The sequence below is a fragment of the Triturus cristatus genome, chromosome 7, assembly GCF_964204655.1.
Source record: "Triturus cristatus chromosome 7, aTriCri1.1, whole genome shotgun sequence".
Classification (NCBI taxonomy): domain Eukaryota; kingdom Metazoa; phylum Chordata; class Amphibia; order Caudata; family Salamandridae; genus Triturus; species Triturus cristatus.
Window position 1 is genome coordinate 143,892,829 of NC_140590.1, and position 27,459 is coordinate 143,920,287.

At 42.2% G+C, this 27,459-nt stretch overlaps 1 protein-coding gene across 1 annotated transcript in view; it reads right to left on the minus strand.

The window, feature by feature from the left end:
* Nucleotides 1-6,940: 6,940 nt before the first annotated feature.
* LOC146809061 (B-cell receptor CD22-like) overlaps nt 6,941-27,459 on the minus strand; it is a 656,591-nt gene continuing 636,072 nt past the window's right edge. Inside the window, exon 9 of the mRNA XM_085615863.1 lies at nt 6,941-7,771. Coding sequence (XP_085471989.1) covers nt 7,691-7,771 — 81 coding nt within the window. The 3' untranslated portion in view covers nt 6,941-7,690. The remainder of the gene's footprint in view (nt 7,772-27,459) is intronic.

Here is a 27,459-nt window from a genome sequence, read left to right on the forward strand (position 1 = left end):
AAAGTTTCATTCAATGGTTTCTCGGATTCCAATTGGTTCTTCGAAGATACATTTAATTTCATTAAGTTACATGGGGAAGTTTTCCCATCTGGGAAAAGTATCTATTAATCAGGAAAGTTCATGTGCAACTAAAGTTCGATACTTTTCTTCCTCATTCAGGGGCCTTGGCATGTTTCCCAGATGACCTTCACACGCATAGCTTCTCCGGTCACACAAGGGGACATGGTCGCTGAAGTCATTGCAGGCACCCTTCTCCATTGTTTCATTAGTGTCGTCATAAATCTAGTTAGGCTTCAGTCGGCAGCCATCTTGTGGCAGGCCCAAATGGTCAACTTAAGCAAAGAAAACACAAAAACGTAATTAATACATCGAAATGATTATAACAGTGTTATTCCCTTGCTAAAACCCATATCTGTATGCATTTATCTAGCCATATGCGACATCCAAAGCCATTAATACTTAGTTATTTAAGCAAAGATCACAATTAACATCACGTTAAGCAACGTTTATCATTTTAATATGCGTACAACTTTGTACACTAGTTAATTTAGCCATGCAATTGCATTCCCTCGTGTATTCTTTCTGTTAATAAGGTTGGTTAATATCAAACCATCAAGCCATTAATCATTATAACTAATCATAAGTAATTTTAATAAAGACATACGAGAATGGATTGGGTATATAAAAAGAAAACAGATAACCCGCTCCATCACAAGGACGCATCGTACTAGGAAACAATGCTTTCACACGAGATACAGCAGCCGGCGTTCTCTTCACTCATGCTGTATCCATGCTCCATTACGCGAACGAAATCAGAATAACGCGATTGATTTAATGGCGGAATTTGAGGAATTTTGCGTAACAAGTATAATGAAAAAAAGCTAGAAATTTTGCAGAAGTATGCTGGTGTCACCCAAATTTAGAAAAGTTAGTAAATGCAGATGTAGAGTTGCAATGCAAAAACCCCAAAACACACAGCGCTATGTTCTAGATTCTGGAAAAATGTCAGGTGTTGAGTTGTTAATTAGGCATAATTGGGAAAATAACCTCCCTTCTGGTCAATATGGGCTGACAGATGCAAAACGCTGACCCAGGCACTTCATCTAATTACCGGCCCATTTCGTTACTCCCTCTCCTTGGCTTGTCTTTGGAGAACCTCATAAATAAGCAACTCTCTGCCTTTTAAAAACAGTCTCCTTGACCCTTCCCAGTCTGGTTTTAGACCTTGGTACAGCACAGAGACAGTGCTCATCGCTGTCACTGTGAATATTTGAATGTCCCTAGATGCAGGCACCCCAGAGATGCTAGAGCTCCTCGATTTGGCAGCGCCCTTCGATATGATCTGACATGGGATTCTCATATGCAGCCTGCGTGATAATGGGGTTTATGCAAGGCGCTCAAATGGTTTTAGTGACTTTCTAAAAGATCGCGCCCAATGCATTTCTTTGAACCCCGTTAAATCTCGCACCATGCCTGTTGAACAAAGGGCCACCACAGGGATCCACACTCATTCAATCAATCAATCAAGGGTTTTAACACTTAGCCCTACATTATTAACATCAATGTTGTCCCACTTGCACTGATCATCAAGGCAAGTGGTTTTGAGGCAATATCCTATGCCGATGATACACAACTGCTATGCAAACAAATGATGGATGGAATACTGAATACATCATGCATTTACCCACAGTCAAGAGATCTGGGTTGAATCTATCGTTCTTTTTGTGCTCCAAATGCCACCCCAGTTTAGAGCCAGCCTTATGCAAATCAGTCTTAACATTGTTGCACATGGGAACAGTCCAGCCCGAACGGCCATGCCAGGTCCTCTCTGGACTGGAAACAAGCATGATACACAACTGGTCTTCACTTTTGGTCAGGAACTAGATAAATCCAGTTTCTCTGACTGTATGAGGAAAATAACTTCCTAGATTTCTAGTAAGTGTATTCAATTAAATGGAGAAAAAGTGGAAATACTCCTATTTGGCAAAACTCAGGGTCTATTGTAGCTGATTTGGTGGCCTTCTGAATTGGGGTCAGCCCCGTTCCCAAAGAAAGTAGCAAAGACCTGGGCGTTAAGTTGGATCTCACTCTATCTATGAAAGAGCATGTATCTACTATTTGTGGAACCTGCTTTGCTACCATGCCGTTATTGAAAAAAGTTTTTCCTGGTCTCCCTCAAGAAAAACTCTTATGGAACCCTTGTACACAAGTCGCTTAGACTATGGCAATGCCTTATTGGTGGCTGCAAATGAGACTTTGCTGTCCATAATACGACAGCCCACACTGGTTTGCAAACTTCAATCCAGATCCTCTTCTGCTCCAATCCTGAACTTCTTGCACTGGTCTATCATCAAAAGGCTCATCTTTAAGCTATGTTGTCTTACACATAGGTCATTAAATGGGAATGCTCCATCTTACCTGAAAAATAGGCTCAGACACTATAACCTGACAAGACTACTAAAATCTAAAGACACAGCTTTTTTGTAAACTCTGCGAATAAGCACTGGCGGGAGATCGTTCTCCTATTTCGCTCCCTTCCGCTGGAATGAACTAGCTTTGCATATCCGATTATGTGCAGAATTTAGAAAGTTCAAAAACCTTAAAAAAATATGGCTATTCTAGTCAATTGGTCTAACTCAGTAGTTGCTGCTTGTCTGTATTTAGCCTAGCGCCAAGATGTTCCTACGGGGATGATTCGTTTGAGCTATATCAAATGCAGCTAACATAGCAAAACAAAGGCAATTTATATGTTTTTACCCCCTACACTAATTGACCCAAGACCAGAATTGATCACTTTCTGATATTAAATGCAGCATCTCCTAGGAATGTAAAATATTGGGCAATGGCGTTTATGACCACCCAGCTTTAAAACTAATTATTTAACTAGGTGTTTTAACTCCCTGGATCAAGTACTGGAAAAAAGCCAATGCTAAAATGCAACAATACAGAGGAAAAAACACTTCAATATACCTATTCTTACAAGAATATATGACCGTCAGGGAACACACATTCATCAAACCAAACTTTATGGGCAGCATGGGAATCCAATATGCAGATACCACTAATGAGAGAATCTGCTATTAGTAAATGGAAGGCAGTACACTAGCAACAACAGCTGGAGAATAAAACCCAGAAACGGACTATTCCATATCCAAATTCATCATCACAAGATGCACTACAATCTCTAATACAAGCCACATTCGATCTTAAGTGGCCCTTCAACTTTAAATTAAAAAAAAAAAACACTGCCCAGAATCCAATTCAACCATTATAAGCATGATGAAACAGCAAGCAGGATATTGGCTCTGCAAATGAAAAAAATCAGAAAACACTCACTCCATGTATACACAAACATTGATCTGCTCTTTCAAAACACTTTTGCTGTTATGACTTGTAATCCAATCGCTACTATATCGATAGAGGAACTCAACAAGTGTACCCCTTTTCCCCTTTTTTTTTAATTGGCTCTTGATCCAAAAATGAGTCGATCCAAAGAAGTATCAGGTGTACAATCTGCTGCTCTGCTGCAGTCAAACTCACTCGGTTCCTCTACACAGATGATATATCACCACTGTTGTCAGAACCTAAGAAATCTGGCATACTAGAAATATTTTCAAGATTTAGGGGCATATCAACAAGGGCTTTATCTCTGCTTTTTTGGCTTTAAAAGCCAAAAAAGCAGAGATAAAACTAGCACCCTATCAACAACAGGGTGCTAACACGCAAATTTGCATGTTAGCACCCTTTGGGGCATATCAACAACAACCGGCGATAATTATCTCTAAGCGCACTTAGCGCTAGGATAATTATCGCCGGCTAGCGTGAATTTTTATCGCTGAGATAGCGTGCTATTAGCAACGCTTATCTCAATAGCGATAAAAATCCTCACGCTAACAGGCTAACAGGCTAACGTGAGCTTATCGCTGGAAACCCAGCGATAATCTCACGTTACCTTGTTGATAGGGACAGGCAAACTTAGCCATGATATCCTTCTTCCATAGGATATCATGGCTAAGTCTGAAAAATACCAGACGTAAAAAAGCAGCGTTAACCGCGGTTAGCGCTGCTTTTTTTGTCTCTAACAGGGTTAGCGACATTCTTGATAATAGGAGAAATGTCGCTTAGCGACATTTCTCCTATTAATTTACTCTGGAACGCCCCCTTTGCATCTCATTAGAGATACAAGGGGAAGCGTAAAGTAAAAGGGTGCTAACATGCACATTTGCATGTTAGCACCCTGTTGTTGATAGGGCGCTAGTTTTATCTCTCCTTTTTTGGCTTTTAAAGCCAAAAAAGCAGAGATAAAGCCCTTGTTGATATGCCCCTTTTACTCTACGCTTCCCCTAGCATCTCTAATGAGATGCAAAGGGGGCGTTCCAGAGTAAACTAATAGGAGAAATGTCGCTAAGCGACATTTCTCCTATTATCAAGAATGTCGCTAACCCTGTTAGAGACAAAAAAAGCAGCGCTAACCGCGGTTAACGCTGCTTTTTTACGTCTGCTAATTTTCAGACTTAGCCATGATATCCTATGGAAGGAGGATATCATGGCTAAGTTTGCCTGTCCCTATCAACAAGGTAACGTGTGATTATCGCTGGGTTTCCAGCGATAATCTCTCGTTAGCCTGTTAGCGTGTAGATTTTTATCGCTATTGAGATAAGCGTTGCTAATAGCACGCTATCTCAGCGATAAAAATTCACGCTAGCCGGCGATAATTATCCTCACGCTAAGAGCGCTGAGCGATAATTATCGCCGGTTGTTGTTGATATGCCCCTTGGTTGTTTCTCAGAATGTAAAATAAACTGGACAAAAAGTGAAGCCTTACCTCTGAGTTCTTAAACACTTTCACCATTCATTTCAGGAGACACTACCGAATGGTTTCAATCAAATACCCAGGGATCCAAAGTGGCAAAGATAGGAAAGCAATTAACCACATACATTCCAGAATTCTGATAGATAAGACCAAATCTGACTTTAAATGCCGCACAAAGCTGCAAGTTTCCGTATGGAGAATACAGCAATAAAAAATGGTGTTAGTACCTAGATCCAATTCCATCTTCAGCACATGCCCTTCCTGAGATCTCTGCAATGCCACATGGACAAAATGTTCAGGGACCATATCTGCGGATCACAAAAGCCACAACAAAAACTCTTGCCTTCGCATGCAGCCACGACAGCTGGAGGTCTTCGGCTTCTACGCATGGATTTGCATTATAAAGCTCACCACCTGGTGCATTTGGCTTACTTCTCCTCCAAATTTGAAAACCACTTCACTGGACGTGCATATGGAAAGAGTTGATATATGGTAGTGTGTCATCATGATTGGATCGAACAAATCTATTACTCAAGGATACTGAACTTATATGGACTTTCGTCCACAAGCAACTTTAGATTACTGGTGCCATACATCAGCAAGCACCATTGTAGAACAATGATGCTCTTCAGTTTGGAGGCTCCACGTTATATATTTGAGGAATGGTCAAGTAAGAGAGTGAATCAGCTGGACCATATACTGAAGTATAGTAAGAATACAATATTTGAAACAATGCAAGCGGAATTCAATATTGACAAATATATATTCTGTAGAAACCTAGCTCGAGACACAGTTTAATGACAGAACACTTACAAGACTCTCCTATAAACCAATACCAGTAAAGGTGGATCAGTTTCAAAGGTGTGATCTCTGGTCTCTTTTCTAGGAGGGAATACATTATAAACCAGTATGAAAAAAAGTGAAAGATAAATAGCAAGCTGATCTATTGACAGAATACTCAGAAGAGTAATGAACTCCCAGCTAGATCGTCATGACAAAGGTCTACAAGAAGCCCAATTGACATTAAGGGCCTGATTACGAAGTCGGCCGGAGTTGCCTCCAACTGACACCGTTTCAGTGGAGGAACCACCTGACCATAGGTCGGCGGTTCCACACACTGAATTACGATCCGACTGAACAGAGTGTGGCCAAAAACTCCCATTTCTCAATGGGAGCATGTGTGGTGGGCGGAAACCACCCACAGCGCAAGCTCCAATGAAGAAATGAGAGTTTGTGAAAATCCCTGCAGGCATTTTCGGGGGGCAGCATAGGTGCCCCCCAGGCCCAGATGCAGAGGGCAAGTGGGAAAGCATGCCCTGCTAGAGGCCCCCAATGTCGCTTTCCGACAGACTTTCCATGTCCGAAAGCCAGACATGGAATGGCTGTCGGAAAGTGATATCATAATCCCGATGGCGGAAAAGCCATCCTTAAGGGATTTACAGCCAACGGGATCCATGAGCCTGTCGGAAGGATTTGGTCGGTCCCTCCAACTGCTGCCTCCAACGGCACGCATCCTTTTATTATTATTATTATTATCCTAAAGCATCAGTCAGACCGCAGCAGTAGATGCGGTTCGGACCGCAACCGACAAGCCATCCGTTGCGATCCGAACCGCATCATAATGAGGGCCTTAGTTATAATGAATGTCAATAGCTTGGTTACACTAGGAAATAGTCTGCCATCTTAAGTTATGAGTTAATATGACACGCACTTAGCTGTAGCAGGATGTGTATCTTGATAAGATGAAGATAATAATCACTACCGACGGATGAAGTCTGGCTGAAATACATGGTAATTACAACAATGCATGAATGAGTTATTTACCAACAGCTAGATAAGTCCTAGTTTTTGACTATATAAAATCTTGAATTTGTTGACAGAAATTGCCAACCATCTTTGCTTTGTACTTTTTCCATGACAATATTTGCACTGACAAAACTGCTCCCTTTCTACACTAACTTATTATTCTAAAATAGTTAAACCTATTAATATGATCCCAGTCTTAGCTAGGGGGGACCATGTATATTTCATTCACAAATTTACCAATACTATTGCTCTAATTACAGCATTGTATTACGTGTGAAAATACACAGGAAGTCATTCTAATTTTTTCATTTTCTTCTGTTTACTTCTATCATCTGTAAAATGCTTAAAAATTCATTTATCCACATTACTTTATGAGGCCATTAGGTTAACCTCAATCTCATCCTCTCATCCATGTTCAGCTTGATTTTTCATTTGTTGTGCCTCTTCTTTTTCTTTTGCATTGATATTTTATGAACAATATTTGGATTAAAAAGCTTAGTGTGATTGAAAACTCTAACAAGGAATAGTTATACAAAAGATGCACCACAAACAGTATTCAAGATATCAAAACGTCTGACGCCTTAATGCTCCACTTATTGTATGCTCTGAAATATCCCAGGCAAGTGAAGAGCTGACAAATTCCCCAGGGTGCACAGTGACAAAGAGGAAAAGAGAGAGGGTCCAATGCTGACCCATAAAGCGTCAAATTGATGGATGGATTTTCAGGGCGATTACTGACTATGATTTTATCTCCAATTAGGATAGATTACTTGTAAAAGTATACCATGATGAAACGTGTTATGAGCACAGACCCCTTGAACCAACGTTTGCCACTCCTGCCTCAGACAGATCTTTATTCTTAGTGGGTGTGAATAAATTGAAAACTGCGGCCAACTCCTGTTTGTCAGGTGAGTAGTGTGCACATCCAACAACCTTTTATTGGTTTCAGCAAGACAAGGAACCAGAGGATTGGTGCATGGGATAAAAACGTAGGGGTTGTTTGCACGGTCCAGGATAACTGAAAAGCTGGCTCTTATATTCGATAATCTTGCATACAGGCTCATGATGGTCCTATTTTCGAAGACAGTCATACTCAGGTGAGACCTGGGATCGGTCCAGTGCTGTATAGGGATTGTCCACATTTTCATAGGCCTGCAGAAAAAAACGTTTTAAACAGAATGATTTTTATATAATGAAATGGCTATCCAAAAAGGTTCAGAGAAATCCGAAACAATAAGAATGAGGATAAAACATAATAATTATTGACTCTAAAAGTACTATTACAATATATGGCATACTAAGTCAGACTTCTAAACAATCTTAACTCTAAAACTCTTAGGGGCATATTATCAAGGACGGCGTTAAAATAATCACTGCTTTAGCGGCAGAAAACCACCGCTAAAGCGGCGATAATGGGCTTGATAATATGCCACAGAGAATTCCAATAGAAGCCCATGTTCACACCAGAACATGGGCTTCTATGGGAATTCTCTGCGGCATATTATCAAGCCCATTATCGCCTCTTTAGAGGCTGTTTTCTCCCGCCAAAGCGGCGATAATTTTAGCGCCTTTTCTTGATAATATGCCCCTTAGACATATCCCTGTTTCCTGAATGGACCACTCATGGTCTATTCTCGGTCAATAATTTTGCACTACATTCTTAAAGACTTGAATGTTTTAGAATCCGGCCCCCGCCATGCAAGTCAGTGATGTCATTTCAGATCTTGCATTCTTGTCATCAAGATGTTATCATAGATCATCTCATGAGAGTTGTCATGTGTGGGTTAACTAGCAGTGCATGATGAGAGCACGAGTAAAAGTTAGTTTATGGCACGTGTTATAGTTACTAGAAATTAACTAAAACTGGTTAATTTCAGTACATTTTTCAATCAATCAATAATGAATTTCTAAAGCACACGGCTTCTCGGAGTGTGTTCCAGTATTGATAGAGCAGCCCCCATCACAGTCCACCCCAAACAACCAAGGCAGCCTCAAATAGCATGGTTTATAAGGTGTTGTATCCTGCCTATTGTATATTCCTATGTATGTCTTTACCCACTTCATGCCCTTCTAGTGGAATGCCTGTGCACTGTGATGCACTATGGAATGTTGGGTGCTGGATGTAGATAAGCCACAATTATGATGGAGCTGAGCTGCCTGCTGGCTGCTCCTGGTGGGGCTTGTTCCAGGCTACTTAACAACTTACAATAAATCTTCATGAAATACCTCAACCAGTCTGGAGTCCATTACTACATTTGATTGGCGATGAATTGATCTTACCTACGTGCTCAACATAAAAATCAACTATCCAGAAGTCAACTATCAAGTCCTTCAAACTAAGCCTCACCAGTGACCTCACATCGGTCGCCCCCAACCTACACATGCCAGATCCTTCTTCAACTCAAGTGTAATCTCATCATCTGCAACTTCAAGGGAAGCAGAGTATCTTCTACTACGACCTCTCTACCACCTTCAGTGAGGTTCCTTTTGCCTTCCAGTTCCTGCTGCCTACTGGTCCCTGCTCCCCATGCAGCAACTCAAGTTTTACTGGTAATTTGCTGTCACCCTGCTGTCACCTGGAAGACTCATACTGTCAACAGTTTCTCCAACAAAAAACAAAAACTTTCAGAGGTGCAACAAGTGTCTACAGAGCCTAAACAAACGTCTAAGGAGCCACATATAATCTATACCGTGCCTCTATGTTATATCCTGCTTATGCTGATGCAATGCCAATCTACCACCAGTGGAATGTTCATGTTATGATGCTGTCAGAATGTTGGGAATCTGCAGTGAGTAATGACAGTTGACTGGGCTGAGCTGCCTGCTGGCTGCTCCTGGTGGGGTCTCCCTCTGGACCTGAACAGATCCTCATCTGGTCCTATCCTTTTCTATCTGTGATCTTGTACCATCTCCAATAAACCTACTTGAACCATCACAACTGAGTGGACTTGATTACTACATTATTTTGGCGACGATTTTAAACTTAAAAGAACCTACTTCTGTCACCTCAAGCATCTTCAATCTCAAGCAACTTCAACTTCAAGCAACTTCAACAATATCAACCTCCAGCAACTCAACTCAAGTTTTCTCAACTGGCATCTTGACCCCACCGGTGACCTCCCATCGGTCGCCCACTACCTGTCTGCCAGTTGTTCCTGTGAGGAAACGCGTCTGGGAGTTCTACTTCTGCAGCTGTCCATTCAGTCTTGGGCATCTACTCTCCAGAGCTATTGCTACACGTCTTTTGCTGTACCTACAGCGTCTGTTCAGTTGCAGCCCATGCCTGACACTCTACAACGCCTGTGTCAGGTGCTGTGCCCTCAGGAGAGGGTAAGCCTGTGCTGTGCCCTCAGGAGAGGGTAAACCTGACACTTTACTACGTATAGACTCAAGTCTATAACCAGCTCCTTCCTCTGCTTGCTGTTCCTACAGCATCACAAGTGCCAGTTCCTGTCTCAAAAGCTTGGTTTGCTGTCCTGCTTTTCACCTGACAACTCTTTTCCAAGCATGCTGTAATTCATCATCAAAGTTTTCTACATGTGCCACAAGAAATTACTTCTCAACTATTGCTTACAAAGCCACGCTGCAACTACTTATGTCTACATTGCCTCAGAAACAATTCACAGTGTTTCATTGACTAAGGTAACCAGTGGCTATCTCAGTTTTTGCCTCCAGTGTTGTCTGTTAGGCTCAACATTGCCTTTCTGTGGAATTGGATGTGTGACATTTTTTTTAAATGTAGCAAGTGTGGGGACATACGCGGAGAACAGAGCAGAGCGCATTCAAATTTGTTTCTACCAATGGTTGTTTGCTGCGAGGGAAATATTTTATACCTGTGTGAGGCGTTTCAAATTTCAAAAGCGGCTCGAGCCAATTGCTTTGTTTTTGTCGCGCGCAGCTGCTCCTCAAGACCTCTTCATGACGTCCCTAGAGTTCGCATCTTATTGACTGACGTTTTGGCAGCAGGAGCGCACCGTGAGCCACTCGGCGTGCGTCTCCTGTACGTGCCGCCATCTTGCGGATGGAGGTTCCAGCCATTCTGCAGAATTCCTAGACCAGGAAGTTTTATTGCCAAACACGCTTCATTTATTTTGCTACAAAGCTCGGTTGTCAATAAAGTTTCTTCGTTCCTAAGATGACCTCGAACGTCACTCCGTCTTCACCGCTTTTTCTCCTCATGGTATGCTCCACTTTGATCTTGCAGCTCCAATCTCGCTCCTTTTTGCCAAACATGTTTTGTCTTTAATTAGACCTTGAATGTTATTTCGTCATGATTGTTTTTCCCTTCAAGTGTCAGCCCACTCTGCTCGCTCAACCTGGTTGTTTGCCATCACTTGACTTCACGCCACTACAACCTTGACAAGTTATTGCTAGGCCCTCCACACGTGGGGTTCCTGTTTTTTTTTGCGAACCTGGAGCTAGTGGAAATGTTACCTGCTGCCAAGTACTGAGTGTTCTTCGGTCTTCGCTGTGTATTGCCTCATTTGTAAAGTACTTTCTGGTGGCAAGTCTTTTGGAGTTGTTCAATGCCTGTCCCATACTACCGCGGTTTCAGGCGCATCATTAACATTTTTGAAATAGGTGTTTGTGGTGCATGCTCTCAAGTTTTGATGCTAAAATGTTTTCTTTCACAGGAAAAAGAAACTTATGAGTTTACAATGTAATTTGTTGTATCTGCTCGTCAACATTTTGGAATTGCATTCCGCACGTTCATGTTTTGTTCTCTTTGAGATAAGTCAGGGGTTCCGACACTTACACTTTCAAGCCATTTTCCTCTACACAGGGTGTATATTATGGGTCTTTGTCCCTTCTGTTTTTTTTGTACAGTTGTGGTTTATTTCCCGTTTCTACGCTGTACTGTTTGGGTGTCAGTCCCATCTCTATTGTGCACAATTCTATTCGACCTCCCTCCTGGGAGCTATGCAAGGGTGTAGCCCGTTTGCATTAAGTTTATGGGTTCCTACGCATGCACTGTCAATTCTCATGCAAGGTTTCAGTCATTTTGCATAAGTGTGGGTTCTGACCCAAACACTGTCTGTTCGATTATGCAAAGGTTTCAGTCCTTTTGCATTACCAGGGGTCTTACCCTAATATTCCTTTCATTGGTTGGAATATGTCATGAGTTCCTACTCATATGTGCTGTTTTAACGCAGTTGCATCACTATAGTGCACGGTGTGGCTTTTCCACACAAAGTTTGTTCTTATACGTACATGTGTATGGGGAGTATTCCCAGTTTGGTGCACTAGTCATCTCTTTCCCAAGAGATCAGTCGTGGGTTCTCACCCATGCAGTTTGGTTCACATACTTAGCTTAGGTTTATACCTTATTTCAATGCTTTTCATATTTACATTGCTAAGTATGTTCTGTTGATTTTATATTTTATTGCTGTTTTTGCACTGTTATCTTTGCATTACAATTTTGTCATTGCTTTAAGATAGTGGTGTTTAGTTGGGGAATTACCTTATATTTTTTTTTCCTCATTTTTTCTTGTTTCTTTCTTCTTTTCTGTTTCCTTCTGAGGTCTTCTTCTCATGTCTCTTGTGGATTCTGGACTTTCTTTTGTTTTTCTCTGTGGTTATCTTCCTCTGCGTGTGTCGCTATCTGTTGCTCTGTGTTTTTTTTTCGTTTTACAAACTCAGCCTCCATTTCATTCCTGTTCTGGCCAGTGGGTATGTTTTGGGGCAGTCTGTTGCGTTTTCTTTTATCTTTTTCTCTTTCGTTGTTGTTTTTTCTTCTTCTTCGCTGTTGTGTAAGAAGGGAGGATGGTTTCTATGTTTGATTCTTCTGTTTGTTTCTTCTCTGTTTCTTAATTTCTCTCTGGTTGCTTTTCTCTGGTTTTTCTCACACTGCTTTTCTTATGATCGTTGTTCTCCTGGTTTTTGTATAATCTCTTTGCTTTCGCTTTTTCAGGTTTGTCTCTTATGTTTCTAGCTTTATGTTTTCCCGTATGAGAAAGGGGGATATGTTACATCCTGCTTATGCTGATGCAATGCCAATCTACCACCAGTGGAATGTTCATGTTATGATGCTGTCAGAATGTTGGGAATCTGCAGTGAGTAATGACAGTTGACTGGGCTGAGCTGCCTGCTGGCTGCTCCTGGTGGGGTCTCCCTCTGGACCTGAACAGATCCTCATCTGGTCCTATCCTTTTCTATCTGTGATCTTGTACTATCTCCAATAAACCTACTTGAACCATCACAACTGAGTGGACTTGATTACTACACTCTACAAGAAAGGTAATCTGTGGCTGCCTTTGTTTCTGTCCCCAGTGAGGGTTAAATGTTTTGTTTGCCTATTGGCATTTGAGTTCAAGATCATCGTGTGCTACTCTGTGTGCGCAAGAAAAATACTGCTGACCTTCTAACCTGCTTTGTGTGTGTGCTTCCGGCCCTCTTAAAGACTTTTTCAAAGAGGTGGGAGTATGCTTTTGATGCTGCCTCTATCTCGACATTTGATTGATGTGTGGGCACGCATGTGTCTTTTCAGGATGTTAATGAGGGCACGCTCGTGTTATAATTCATCCGCTCCATATTGGAAACATCCCTAATGCCTATAATCCACGAGTCTCACGACAACAAGGAACCTTCAACCATGCAAATAAAGGCCCAAATATTAAATAAGGAAAAAGAGAGCTTACAAGCCCAAGAGCCGACGGCAAGAACACAAAGCTATGAATTACCAAAAACCCAAAATTCGTTTCCATCTGGAGGTCTAGAAGATAAAGGTCGGTACTCCCAAATCAAATCTTTAAAAGAAAATGGAAAAAGTAGACCGGGTAACCTCGTACAAGACAGTCTCAGTACATTCCGGGCCAGCTGCGTGGCCTCCCCAAACTGTCATCAAACTGACGATCTCATTGAAGTAGAGGACTCCGATACGATCATCTTCGCCCCCAGATACAAGTCGCGAGGTCGGATAGATATCCTAAACAGGGGGAATATACTACGCCTATTACAAGCCATCCCATCCTTAACAACGATTCATAGCTCCGACCTATTGTCTGTCGAATTTATACCAAATTACAACTTAACAAACTCGAAAGCTTCGAAAACAACATGGAAAACATCGGAGATAGCATCTAGAATCGGTAAAGAAATTACAATATTTCAAAATTTGGGGGTAGCATTAACAACAGTCCCCAAACCACAATACCCAACCCCATTCCTAGTTTCAGACAGTCCACGCCGCACAACGACGTCAATCCTAAGGGGCGCAAGAAGTTGTACTCCAATAGTCAACCAGCTCGCCTCAAAGAATTCCGCATCCAAAAATGGAAGGCAAGGCTTACAACGGACCATTTTGCTAACAAATTCAAATTGACAAAAGACACCGCCTACATTGCTCCCTTACAAGGGTCCTCATGAAATTAAAATAAGTATCTGGAACATCAACGGTTTAAATTCCAAGCAAAGCGACCTGGAATTCCTGAACTACCTCAAAATGTTTGACATTATCTTACTTCAGGAAACCTGGGAGGATACACCCTTTGACCTCCCGGGATATATCTCATGTTTCAAACCTGCAATAAAAAACACCAGATTTGGACGCCGCTCGGGTGGCCTACTCTTCTTCTCTTCTATATTGAAATTCGTCGAGATGCATCCGTTAACAATGCAAATCACTTCTCCAAGTTGCATACAAGCCGCAGCAATCAAAATGTCCCTTGAACAGAAAATTCAAAAGGTAATACTGATAAACGTTTACCTCCACCCGAAAAATAAAATACAATCATCAAAGGAAGTGGTCAAAGAAATATCAAGAATAATGGAAGAGGAAAATACTGACAAAATCATCCTGGCAGGAGACTTTAACATGCACCTCTTAGGGACAACACAGGAAGACGGCCTTTGCCTTGACCTGTCTGGTATTTGGGGCGTCCCAAACCAAGGCCTCCCATTGGCAAACAAATCTACAAAGAGCTCAATACTATTTCTGTCAGAACTCGAACATCTAAATCTGAGGGCAATTAATGGCCGCTTCAAAGAAGACAACCCCCCTGCACCAACGTATCATTCATCTAAAGCATCAACGACTATCGATTTCACCTTCACTACATTAACTATGTTCAACAAAATTGTATCATTTCGAATAGGCAACAGTACTTTTAGTGACCATATGCCGCAAGAGATGGTACTTCATTCTACAGCAATATTACATCAGGAGGCTGAAACATCTATTGTCCCAGTGGAAACAATAAACCTTCACCGCATTAGGTGCAATTCAACAAACATAGAAAATGTAACAGTACAGGCTAAAGATGCGCTGAAGGAAGCACAAAACAACTTAGTTCACCCATTGGAAATATGGGAGACTTTCATCGTCTCTCTTAGAAAAAGACTTCCTGTAAATAAAAGTTCAAAAAAGCATTTAAATGTTCCTCCAAATTTGAAAAATATCAGTCCCGATTCGAAGAAACTGAAAACAACAATAAACTATACACTAAAACAAATACGGAGACGACCCGATAACCAAAATCTGCGCCAGTCATTACGTGAAACTAAAGCCCACCTAAAAAGGAGAAGATGGTTAAGAAGTACAACAAAGAACAACGATTTCTGGGCCAAATTGATTTATGATGCCAAACAAAAAAACAGTGTTAAATTTTGGCAATCAATAAATAAATTGCAGCAACCGCAGCATTGCGGAATTAACTCCAACATTTCCGAAGAGGCCTGAGCAAACTTTCTTTTCAACTATTTCAATAATAATGAAGAATTAAAGTATCAAGGTTAAAAATCAATTAGTCTTTCCCAGTTAGTATCCATCTGACATCCATAAAAGAATAGTTCCAGACCAAGACAAAGAGCATCCTACAGAATCCATATCTGAACTGTCCACAAACGGAGAGAATATGGCCCAAATTACCAAATTGATAATGAATCAAATAGCAAGGGGCCGACCATCAGGAGCCCCGGGTCCTAACGGTATACCACCAATACTGTTTAAAAGCGAACCGGATTTCTGGAGTAAGGCACTGGAGCCCATCTTCCAATATGCAGTTACAAATTTTACAATCCCAGATTCATGGAAAGGCTCAATTATAAGCCCAATTTACAAGCAAGGGGCTAGGGCAGAACCAAAACATTATCGTTTAATAACCCTGATTGACACGGAGGCTAAATACTTTGCAGGGCTCCTTTTAAAAGAAATATCTACCTGGGCTGAAGAAAACAAGGTAAGACCTCTGACCCAAACTGGCTTCCGGAAAAGGCAAGGAACTATAACCAATATAATGGCACTGACCCTGCTCATGGACGCTGCTAAACAGGGAAAATACCCACTTTTTCTATGTTTTATAGACTTTACAGCAGCTTTCGACCATGTCGACCGCACCAAATTATGGCAAAAACTGGACAGTTGGGGAATTCCTTCCAATCTACTTTCCCAATTAAGGAATCTGCATACTAATACATGGGTTAGGATAAAGCTAACAAACGGTGGTAAAATATCGAGAACAATTCCCACCTCAAAAGGACTCAAACAAGGATGCGTTTTAGCGCCCATGCTATTCAACCTATTTCTCGCAGACCTACCAGAGATACTGAGCAGTAGCACAGGCCACGTACCAAAACTAGGGAACGTTCCCCTATCTTGTCTATTATACGCGGACGACCTGGTTTTGATAAGCAGGACACCCGTTGGCCTACAACACCTACTGAATGTCACTCTAAAATTTTCGCAAGACAACGCATTAAAAATAAATTATAACAAAACAAAAACCATGGCGGTTAATTACCACAAGAGACAACATCTTAGCTGGTTCCTAGATGGACATCGCCTGGATCAATGTGCTAGTTATAAATACTTAGGGGTCACACTGGATCAAAATAACTCAGCAAAACCACAGCTAGAAGCTGTGCGGAGAAAGGGGGTAACAACATATTTAACAATCAAACCCCTAAAGAAGCTCCTACCGGATATATCGTTTGACCCCTTGCTTAGGATCATGCAAGCAAAATTCCAGCCAACTATACACTATGGGAGTGAAGCGCTGAAGGGAAAAGATGCCGTAACTCTTGACAAAATAATATCTAAGGCATACCGCGTAATTTTTCACCTCCCTAGAACGGCCTCCCCCGCTCAAATTCGATTAGAATTCGGACTTCAAAAACAGTCCTTAGAACGCATGGGAGCTTACGTGAAATGCTTGCACAAAATTAAAAACGATGACAAGGGAACCCTGAACGAGCTACTCTGGACAGAACTCTCCCTCCCAAGAAATACTCCGGCAAATGCATATCTTCAGGAAGCGATTAAACAGCTGGGGTTAACAGAACTGTGGGAAGTCCAGGGTAACCATCAAAGTTTTAAAAAAACAGTCACAAAGGTAACTCGTACCCTATCCGCACTAGAGGATAAAAAAACTCTAGCTAAAAGATCACATGGCTGGATGGTCTTACATACTTATAATAAACTAGCACCCCAGCCCTACCTAAAAGTGGGCTTAAAAATTATTATAAAGGAAAAATTCCTCAGACTAAGACTGGGGGCAGGCCCTTTCAACCAATTCTTGCCTCCGTGGGAGAGAAAGGATGAAAACGTCCAATGTCGGCTATGTAGTAGCGGTACAGAAGATGGAATCCATATTATATGCATTTTCAAAAAGTTAAAAGATATCAGGAGTACGCTATTAAAACCCGCCTTCAAACAACATGGCATTAGATCATGTAGACAAGCATTAATGTTGTGCTTTAACCCCGACTGGGTACAGTTAAACAGTAGGTTAATTACATTTCTTGACATTACCGCAAAGAGACTAAAAAACCCGGATTGAGTCGTTGAAAGACTAAGTTCTATATGAAATCCAGATCAAAACACCTTCAGCTACAGTTACAAAAACAACAACAGCTAACATTTGTAAAATTGTGTTAATAATTTTATGATCGTGACAAATACGTTTTAATTGTATATAGTGATTTTATCATGGAATGAGCGGAATTTTATTCCTGTATATGCAAAGGTTTTAATTAATCATGCATAATAAAATAAATACAAATACAAATTCATCTGCAGGACTTTCTTTGTTATAAAATTGGATTTGGGAAGGCGCGTTTATTTTGCCACGTTGTCAAGCCAACCGCTGTGTCTTCTGCCTGCTGCAATATTGGGCTGTATTGTGGAAATTTACAAGCGTTTTATGATGGTTTTTTTTTCATTGAGGTCAATATACAAGGAAAAACAGTTGCGCTACGCTTTAAAATTCTAATTCTGGTCGCGCAACACATCTCACACATACCTTCTGCCTGTCAAGGATTTACTGTGATGTCATTACTCTTTGTGCCACGGCCTGTGCAATGGTGTGCAGCACGCTTTCACTGCAAGCCTCCCGGCGCAGCGTTAGGAAGCATGCCGCAATCTTGGGGTTGGCAGATCCAGCAATACCGGTCAGCTTTCATCATCAATGATGTACGTTTTCTATCTGTTTCTCGCCAACCACGTTTTGTGGTTTAAATAAAGTTTATTGTGAAATGGAAGTCCTCAGCAGCCTTGCGATGTGCGGATCTCCTCTCCCAGCATAGATTTTTCATTTGCAGTCTCTACGAGATGGTCATATTGTCCCTCATGGTCTGCCTTCACAGTCTCGACATTTGGGCAGTGAGTTGTTCTTCGCTGGGATATCGGACCTTGACTCCTATTCTTGGGTGAGTTTCTACTACCAAGTACTTTTTCTGCCAGCCCTGGTGTCTTCCGGTTTTCATTGGGCAGAAGCCAAGAACTCTGAACTCTATTTCAAGTTCATGTGCCTGCCCCTGGTCGTAGTTCTTGGTGCTTATTTGGATGCTCTCCAGTAAAGGGACGCCTTGACTCGAAATCGACTTCGACACTCTGGAGGTATCCAGTGTTCTGTTTACCTTATTTAAGGTATCTTGTTATCTTTTGCGCATTGCAACATCTCCATCGACAGAACCAGTTAGTTTATGGTTTTAAATCCCTCCAGAGTCTACTTGGACGTATTGTACAATCTTGGGGATGGGGACTATTCCCATTCTGTCTTCAAGTGTGCGTCAGATTTATGGTGATTTTCATACGTGGTTATCTCTTCAAATCAAATTCTATTACAAATTGTATTTATGCCTGTTTCTCTATATACATTTTGCTTGGTACTGTTATACATTTTGGTGTTACAGTTTCTCAATTGTTATCTTTTGCAGGTTTGCGTATGTGCAATTTCAATCTATCTCAATGGTGTACATGTTGGACATTAGTTTCACATTACTCAAGTGACCTCTGCTCGAGATTGACCAGGGTGAACGTTTTCAAAGTTTCACCTTTTTCAAAAGTTCTATTAGTCTATTTTCTCGACATTTTCTATTTGTGCAACATTACTCAATTTCAATCTATGCAGTATTGCCTAGCAAGGATTGTAAAGTTCTATTACACAATTATCTCTTGTTCATGGGTGCGTGCAGTTTTCCCTGTTGGGATTGCGCATCTCTATCTAAATCTATTTTCAAATGGATTCAAATCTTTTTGCAAGTTTACAGTTTGAGCTTTACTCCTCAAGTCTAAGGGCCTCATGTAGGTAGCATACCAGTTACCACTTCATAAATACCGAGCCGTACCGAATCGGTATTTAAGAAGTGGTAACTCGTATGTAGGTAATGAGTCGGTAATTTTTACCGATTCGTTACAATTCGGTAATTACCGAATCGGTATTTACCGATTCGGTAATGAGGCATACTTTCCCATTGAGGGGAAGGTATGCCTCATTACCGAATCGGTAAATACCGATTCGGTAATTGTGGAGAACATGCAAGGGTGGCAGGGTGTCACATTGACACCCTGTTGCACCCCTGATTCGGCCATGTGTGCACATGTGGCACACATACATGCCCTAAGGGCATGTATGTATGCCACATTGCACACTGCTACGCGCGTAAAAATGCCTAAACACATACATTAATTATTTACCACCAACTATAAGTTGGTGGTAAATACCGACTCTTAAACACACCCACACACTCCCCCTACATCTCGATTTTGGTTTCGGAATTTAACGAATCGGTAAAATTACCGATTCGGAAAAGTTACCGATTCGGTAACATTACCGATTCGGTATTATTACCGAATCGGTAATTTTACCGATTCGGTAAATTCCGAAACCAAAACTTGTCCCCCTACATACCAATAGCCAAAATACCGGTCGGTAACGGTATAATTACCGAAAATCGGCCGTTACCGACCGGTATTTGACTACCTACATGAGGCCCTAATTGTTTTACTTTATGCATTTTGCATTGCTTTGTGTTTGCAGAGAAGGAATGTGCCTGATCTTTATTCGTTCATTCCTTTCCTGTATTTTCTACCCCTCATGCTGTGCAGTGCCTCCTGTCACATCTGTGTGGCCAGTGGGTGTGTCTTTTAGTTTCTATGCTTCTATGTTCATTGTTCTGTTGTGGAAGAAAAGGAGGTATGTTGTATCCTGCCTATTGTATATTCCTATGTATGCCTTTACCCACTTCATTCCCTTCTAGTGGAATGCCTCTGCACTGTGATGCACTACGGAATGTTGGGAGCTGGTTGAAGATAAGCCACAGTTATGATGGGGCTGAGCTGCCTGCTGGCTGCTCCTTGTGGGGCTGGTTCCAGGCTACTTAACAATTTACAATAAATCTTCATGAAATACCTCAACTAGTCAGGAGTCCATTACTACATAAGGCCTACCGAATTTGACCTTCACTTTACATCCCACGGAGCTGCAAAGGTGAAGTGGTTCCAGGATTCAGCCTCAAGGCAGAAGAAGGAAGAGCCTACCTGTAAAGATGGGTCTCAGGCGATAGTGTGATCAAGCAGTTTATTCATAAATGAGCATATAAATAAACCCACCAGTGCGGATGACAGAGACCCTCCAGCACAGGTCAGCACAGAACACAAAGTAACACAAAACATTCTTATAAGTAACTAGGTAACACAGAATGTACCTACATCAGAGTACTGACAAGCATAATAATAATAAAAGGACACTATACAACACTACCCCTTTTTTGTATTTAGTCTTCCCTTTCCCCGAGCCTCTGTTGGGCCCTGGGAACCCCAGCCAACGAGATCGAAAAACAACAAAAATGGGAGGGGGCTGCGGGGAAACATGGTGCCCGCTAGCTGAGCGGTAGCGCACGTCCCTGCTCTGTGTTCTCCCCTATCCTACTCAGCAAGAACATATGCTGCCATCGTTGGTTTAAGAGAAGATTTTGCGGGAGGTTAGACGGTATTTACCTACGTTGAGGTTTGGAGAGACTCCCTGGATGAGTCCCGGTCTCTCTTGCCCTCTGTTTTTGCCGCGCTGGGACAGAGCTGCCCTGGAGCTGTGACGCGGTCACAGAGCGGCGGCTCGCGGTCTCCTCCGGGAGAGCTCAGACAGCATCAGCACAAGGGGGATCGGAGCTTACCTCTTGCAGAGTGGCGCTAAGGATTCTAAAGCCGGTAAGGTTGCTGTCTCTGCTACGTCCAAGGTGGACGATAACGAAGACCAGGGGCATGATACCGTGGCCGGTAAGAAACATTTTAGTCCTCTATTAGAGAGTTCCAGTATATGTTCCTCTACTCGGACGAAGAAGGCCGGTCGGACTGAAATTACTCTGCAAAAGTCACAGCAAAGTATACGCAGAGCAGGGGGCAAAAGGAAGGGAAAGAAAGAGGTGAATACCCAGGAGAGGTCGCTGGACTGTGTTTCCTGGGATCTAGAAGAAGAGGCAGGGGTTCAGAGGATCTCCCTCGGTATACCAGAATCGGGCACGAAAAGGGGGCAGCAAACCGATCTGTCTCAGGTGGAGTATATACCTCAGAATCTTCAGAATATTTCTGTGAAGGGGAAGAGAGTAATAGAGACAAGCAAGAAGAGCTCTGCTAAGGCCTCTACTAAATGCACTATCGTAAAAGTTACCCCTTCTCTTCGCTCCTTTTTTAGGGTCCAGCCCCAGATATTAAATATCACAAGCCAAGAAGCCCCCCTCGAGTTGTGTTGTACTCCCACCTTAGGGGGTGACCTAAGAGTCTTGCCCCTTTCATCCTCCAGGACCGAGAATCCTGCTACCTTTGCTAGTTCTAATAGGGGGGCGTCCAGTACACCTGATATTTCCTTGCTATCTACTATGTCTACCTCTGTTTCTTCTGCCACCTTTAATGCTTTAGAAGCTACTAATATTATAGACTCTATCCCTGTTGACGTCGCGCCCATTATTGTTTCGTCGGAAGCGGCACAAGATCAGGATGCAACCCAGGCTGTAACTCTGACCGACTGTAAGAAGGGAGGAGGGGTAGGAGTGCAGACTCACTCAATGAAGGCCCTCTTCATGTCACTAAAGAACGACATTAAACAAGGTTTTGCGGCTTCCTTAGAGAACCAGGCCGAGATAAGAGCTGCATGTGATGCCTTAGAAAAGAAAGTAGATTTCCTGAATGTGAGGACGGATAATCTGGAGGGCTCTGTTGAGCATTTTAAGGCTAATCTTGGGTTTGCTGAGGATAAAATTCAGGCTCTACGTTGAGACGGAGATGTCCTGAGGGAGAGAGTGGAGTCACTTGAAAATAATTCACGAAGGAATAACTTACGCCTCTTTAAGATCCCGGAGGGGAAGGAGGGGAGTGATTTAAAGGCATATATTGTGGCTATGCTTAAGGACTCTCTTAATCTGGAAGAATCACTGGAGTTCCTTGGAAAAGATATCCAGAGGATCCATAGGGATCCATTTCGATTGAATCCCGGGAGAGTGAAACCGAGGAAAATCCTTATAAACTTTCTCACTTATGTAAATGTAAATGTGCAGGAATTTATATAGCGCAAATCACCAAGCAGTCTCTAAGCGCTTGCTTAGGGAACCCGTCCTGGTATTCCCTTGTGAGATAACCCAGCAGGGCATCCGCAAGGTGAAAGCCAGGCATCCCGCCGCGAGGGGCTCATGTGGAGATTAAGCAAGCTATTGCCCAGAGTCGCAGAGTGTGAACCCATGAGTCGAGTATGCACTGGAGCGAGAATTATCGAGTCCATGGACATTTATGGACTCAAGACTCTGCTGAGCCGGGAATTGAACCCTGGTCCCGGGCTGACCTCTGCTCCCAGGTCTGCCTCCTCTAACCAGTGAGCCACACTTCTCCTTATGCGCTAAAGGAGAAGATTCTGAACTTGGCGCTTAAGGCGAAGTCATTAAAGGGACCAGATTTCTCGTATGAGGTGCGCTCGGATTTATCTAAAGTGACTTTGGAGCGCCAGTGGGAACTGGGACAGAGAATGGACAAGTTCGGGCACTGGGTGCCACAGTGCAGAGGAGATTTCCTGCCTTCCTCAAGATTATGCATAACAACAAAATGTTTAACATTAGATCTCCATATGAGGCTGATGAGCTATTAGAGTCCTTAAGTGAGAAAGATTGAACGGAACCATCTTAGGAATTTTGAAAATACTAGTGTATGCCCCCCACCCCCTTCACTTTCAGGAAGGTGAGAGGTAAAAGAAGAGAAAGAGATGCTTATATACAAGTTATTAATAAAGATTAAATGATGAGAAAAGGAGAAGGGAAAAGAAAGGAGAGAAAGGGGGGAAAAAGAGGGGGAAAAAAAAGGAGAAGGAGTGAGAAAAAAAAAATACAATATAATCATTTCTATTGGGGTTCTTAATTAACTCTCAATCGATGGTAGCACATTACTTAGGTCCGTCTTTTTTTTTTTTTGTGTATGTATTAGACACTCTTTTTAGACTTTACCCCTTCAGTAGTGGGATAGGGGGGGGATCAGCAGAAGCAATGAGACATAAATATGGCCTTACATCAGGCCATAGTAATAAGGGTGGGGTTTCCCATGGGAGGGGGGAGGGGGTTTGGGAAGGGTAAAAGTATAAAAAGTCCTCATTTTTTGTTACCCCAGTATTATTTTTTTGGGTTTATCTTCCTTTTGCAGTTTATGCAGAACCTATTCGTTGTCCTTGAAAGCTTTGTGTTGTAATCTAGCCAGGAATGTTATTGAAAGAACCTTGGGTATGTCATGGAAGGTTGGGAGTTTATGTGTTCATTACTTGAGGAGCTGTGCTGCTGGCTAGACCGTTAATGCTGGACCTGTTTAACTGAATAAACTTTTTCATCTACCAAACTTGGAAGGATCTTATTTCTACACTGGCGACGATTGGCACTTCTGCTTGATTGGAGACAAGCATCCCAGCATTAATTCTCCAACATTTTTTTTTTTGATTGAGCAATTTAACTGTTGTGCCTCGAACCCACGAACGACGATTTTTTTTTTTTGGTTGTGAACTTTACATCGGGGGACATTTATTGGTGCCTTACGGATTGTAATTGAAGAATTTTCGGACTCTAGGACTCTGGGAGGAATTTTATGTCGTGAGCAACGTTGCAAGCAAATTGGTGTTCTGGTTTTCACACACTAATGTTTCGTTGTGTGTGCGGAGATCAACGACTCGCTTAAAGAAAACGCATTGGTAATACTATTTAAAGAACTGTTGGATGCCTCGTTGCTCATCTACGAACGGCCATCAGTTGTTACCTTTTGACTGGGAGTAGTGTTCTGATACGAGGACACCGCGAGCTCTCCTTGGTAACTTCATTCGGCATCGGCATCGGAACGTTCTTCCCGGAGGGGCGCTTGTGACGTTTCACGCAGAGATTGTGCAACGTGACTTTGCGTTGAGCCGGAAGCAGTGAGGACACCGCGCTCTCTCTGGTAACTTCATTCGGCATTGGCATCGGAACGTTCTTCTCGGAGGGGCACCTGTGACGTTTCAACCAGAGATTGTCAACTTTGCGTTGAGCCGGAAGCAGTGAGTCTCTGGTTCACGCATCACGCAAGAGAGAGAGAGCGTGACCTCACGTTATAGTTTGAAGACTGATAAGGCTATATTACGGAACACAGCGGCAGCATTTCCAAGACTGTTAGACTTTCTGGACTACATAGACCACGGTGACTACCTTGTTTATTTTAGTTTGTTTTTTTTCATTGGGGGTGTGGAATAGTGTTACGTGCTCACATGGGATTTTCTCGCTAGTATTTTACTAAATGTGATTGTACATTTGTTTGCTAGGAGGAAAAGAAGGAGGGGGAATTGTATGCTAGGCTACAATATATTACATTAATTTGGAAAAAACATACAAAACTTAACTTAGATAGGGGAGGGGAATCATTCTAGGATGGCCTCTTCAACTAGTATGTCGCAGCCCCCTGCTTTTCTCTCTGAAAAAGGTGACCCCATACTTCCATGGAAAAGGTGGAGGAATTTATTTGACTCCTACATTGTGGCTATAGGTGGTGAAAAGTTTTCAGCCACTAGGAAACAAGCTATATTGTTGCACAATTTAGGTGTCGAGGGACGAAATATTTATGACAGTATGGACCTTATTCCGGTGGGAACTGGGGATGGTGACGCTAATGATGTGTACGAAATGTCTATGACAATGTTAGAAAGGTATTTTGGGCCCAGGATAAATGTGGTTCTTGAGAGACATAAGTTTTTCACTAGAATACAAGGGAGCAATGAAAGAGTGAAGAGTTATGTGGCATCCCTTAAGACTCTTGCGCGGACATGTGAGTTTGGGGATTTGTCAGATTCTCTGGTCAGGGATCAATTGGTGCGATGCACCAATAGCACCCGTGTGCAAGAGAAGTTGTTATCTAAGAATCCTACATTAATGGAAGCAGTAGCAATTGTAGAGGGAATGGAGAACACCTCCTCCTGGGTAAAAGAGATGAGGAAGAACCATGATGAAAAAAAAGAGACCAGTGAGGTTCATGTAATTCATGAGGCAGAGGATTTGGGTGGTGGAGAGAATGTAGCAAGAATTTCCCCACATGAGAAGTCAAAATCTGTTGAAAAAGTTGAAAAAGATTCACATATGCAAAAATCAAAAAATCAACCAGATAGATCGGATAAAGAGGCTCGCACTAACTTGAGTGAAAGTGAAAAGAAAGCCAAAGATTTACCCAAGGTGAAGTGTTATAGGTGTGGCAGTTCTTCCCATTTTTCAAATTATCCTCACTGTTATGCCAAAGAGTCTATTTGTATGAAGTGTGGGATAAAGGGACATTATGCACGGGTTTGCAAGTCAACTCGTAACCCTGACAAGAAGACTGATGTGGTGCGCACAATAATTTTGAATGTGGAAGATAGCAATGGTGAGATTGATGGAGGGAAGTTGGTCATGCCTGAATGTAAGATTTTAGTTGATGATTTTAATTTTGTAGTGTTGGCGGATTCGGGTTCTCCTTTCACCATGATAGGAAACTGAATGTGGAAGATAGCAATGGTGAGATTGATGGAGTGTGAGGGTGAACACTGGGTGTGTGTGGAGTATGTCTAGGTTGGTGAAATGTTTGAGGCAATCAGGCATGACCAACACCATTTAAAATGTTGTGCAGCCCAATAAATACTCAGAGCCTCCCTCTCAATACAAGAATAATTTTTCTCCGCTCCCCTAAGAGCCCTTGAGGCAAAAGCAACAGTCTTGTGTTCTCCATTGACCTCTTGAGACAGGACTGCACCTAATCCCTTAAGACTAGCATCCGTAGTTAATATTGTCTTTTTATTAACATCAAAATGCCCTAACGTCGGCATTTTTCCAATCTCAACCTTGATCTTATCAAAAGCCTTTTGACAATCACTAGACCACCCAAAATGTGCCCCCTTCTTCAATAAAGCTCTGATAGGCTCAGTCACACATGCAAAACCCTCAACAAACTTCGCATAAAACTCTGCGAGACCTAAAAATGACCTCACTTCTTCTTTATCCTTTGGAGTTGGAGCATTCACCACACTTTGTGCTAGCTCCACTTTCGGTTGAATGCCCTCACCAGATATCACATGACCCAAGTACGAAACTGTCTCAACCTCAATTCGACATTTCTCTTTCTTCACAGTTAGTCCCTTTGCCTTCAACCTTTCTAAAACCTCAATCAATGTTTGGCCGTGTTCTGCTTTTCCTTTGCCATAAATCAAGATATCGTCCTGAAAAAACATTATGTTACTTATGCCTCCCAATACCTTCTTCATGACCCTCTGGAAACATGCCGCCGCAGATGCCAATCCAAACGGCATCCTCAAAAAGCGGAATGCACCCAGAGGAGTCACAAATGATGTAAGGTGTCTAGAAACTTTGTGCAAAGGAACTTGATGGTACGCTGACGATAGATCCAGCACACTAAAAACTCGAGCCCCTTTCAGTGTGCTGAGAGACTCCGATATGTTAGGTAGGGGTTGGCGATCTACCCAAATCCACTCATTCAAACTCCTCAAGTCCACACACATCCTGATCGCCGTACCACCATCCTTCGGGGCCAAAACAATCGGAGCCAACCACACTGAGGACTCTATTTCCTCAATAACTCCTAATTTCAACAACTTGTCCAGCTCCATTTTCAATGGTTCCATCATCATATTGGGTACCTTTCTCACTTTATGTACACAAGGTACAGCTCGGTCCTTTAAAATGATTTGGTGTTCAAAATCCTTCAAGCACCCCAAATTCTCAGTAAATACCTCAGGAAATTTACTGAAATACACACAGTTTTGATCCCCATTTCGATCACTTAGAGTATGAGTGTGTTTCTCCTCATAGGGGTGGTCAGGTTTTGAACAGGGATTCTACTTCTAATAGGTCTGCTCGAAGAAGTGGGAGTCTCCCTGTTAGGTTCAAAGACTATGTTATGAAGTGAACCAGCATGACCTTGGAGGTGAATTGTGTTTTTAATTTCATTTTTATTTTCATCATTAGTTTTTTTTATTGTTATTGTTTTTTTGTTTTTATGGGAAGGGAGATGTGTTGTAATCTAGCCAGGAATGTTATTGAAAGAACCTTGGGTATGTCATGGAAGGTTGGGAGGTTATGTGTTCATTACTTGAGGA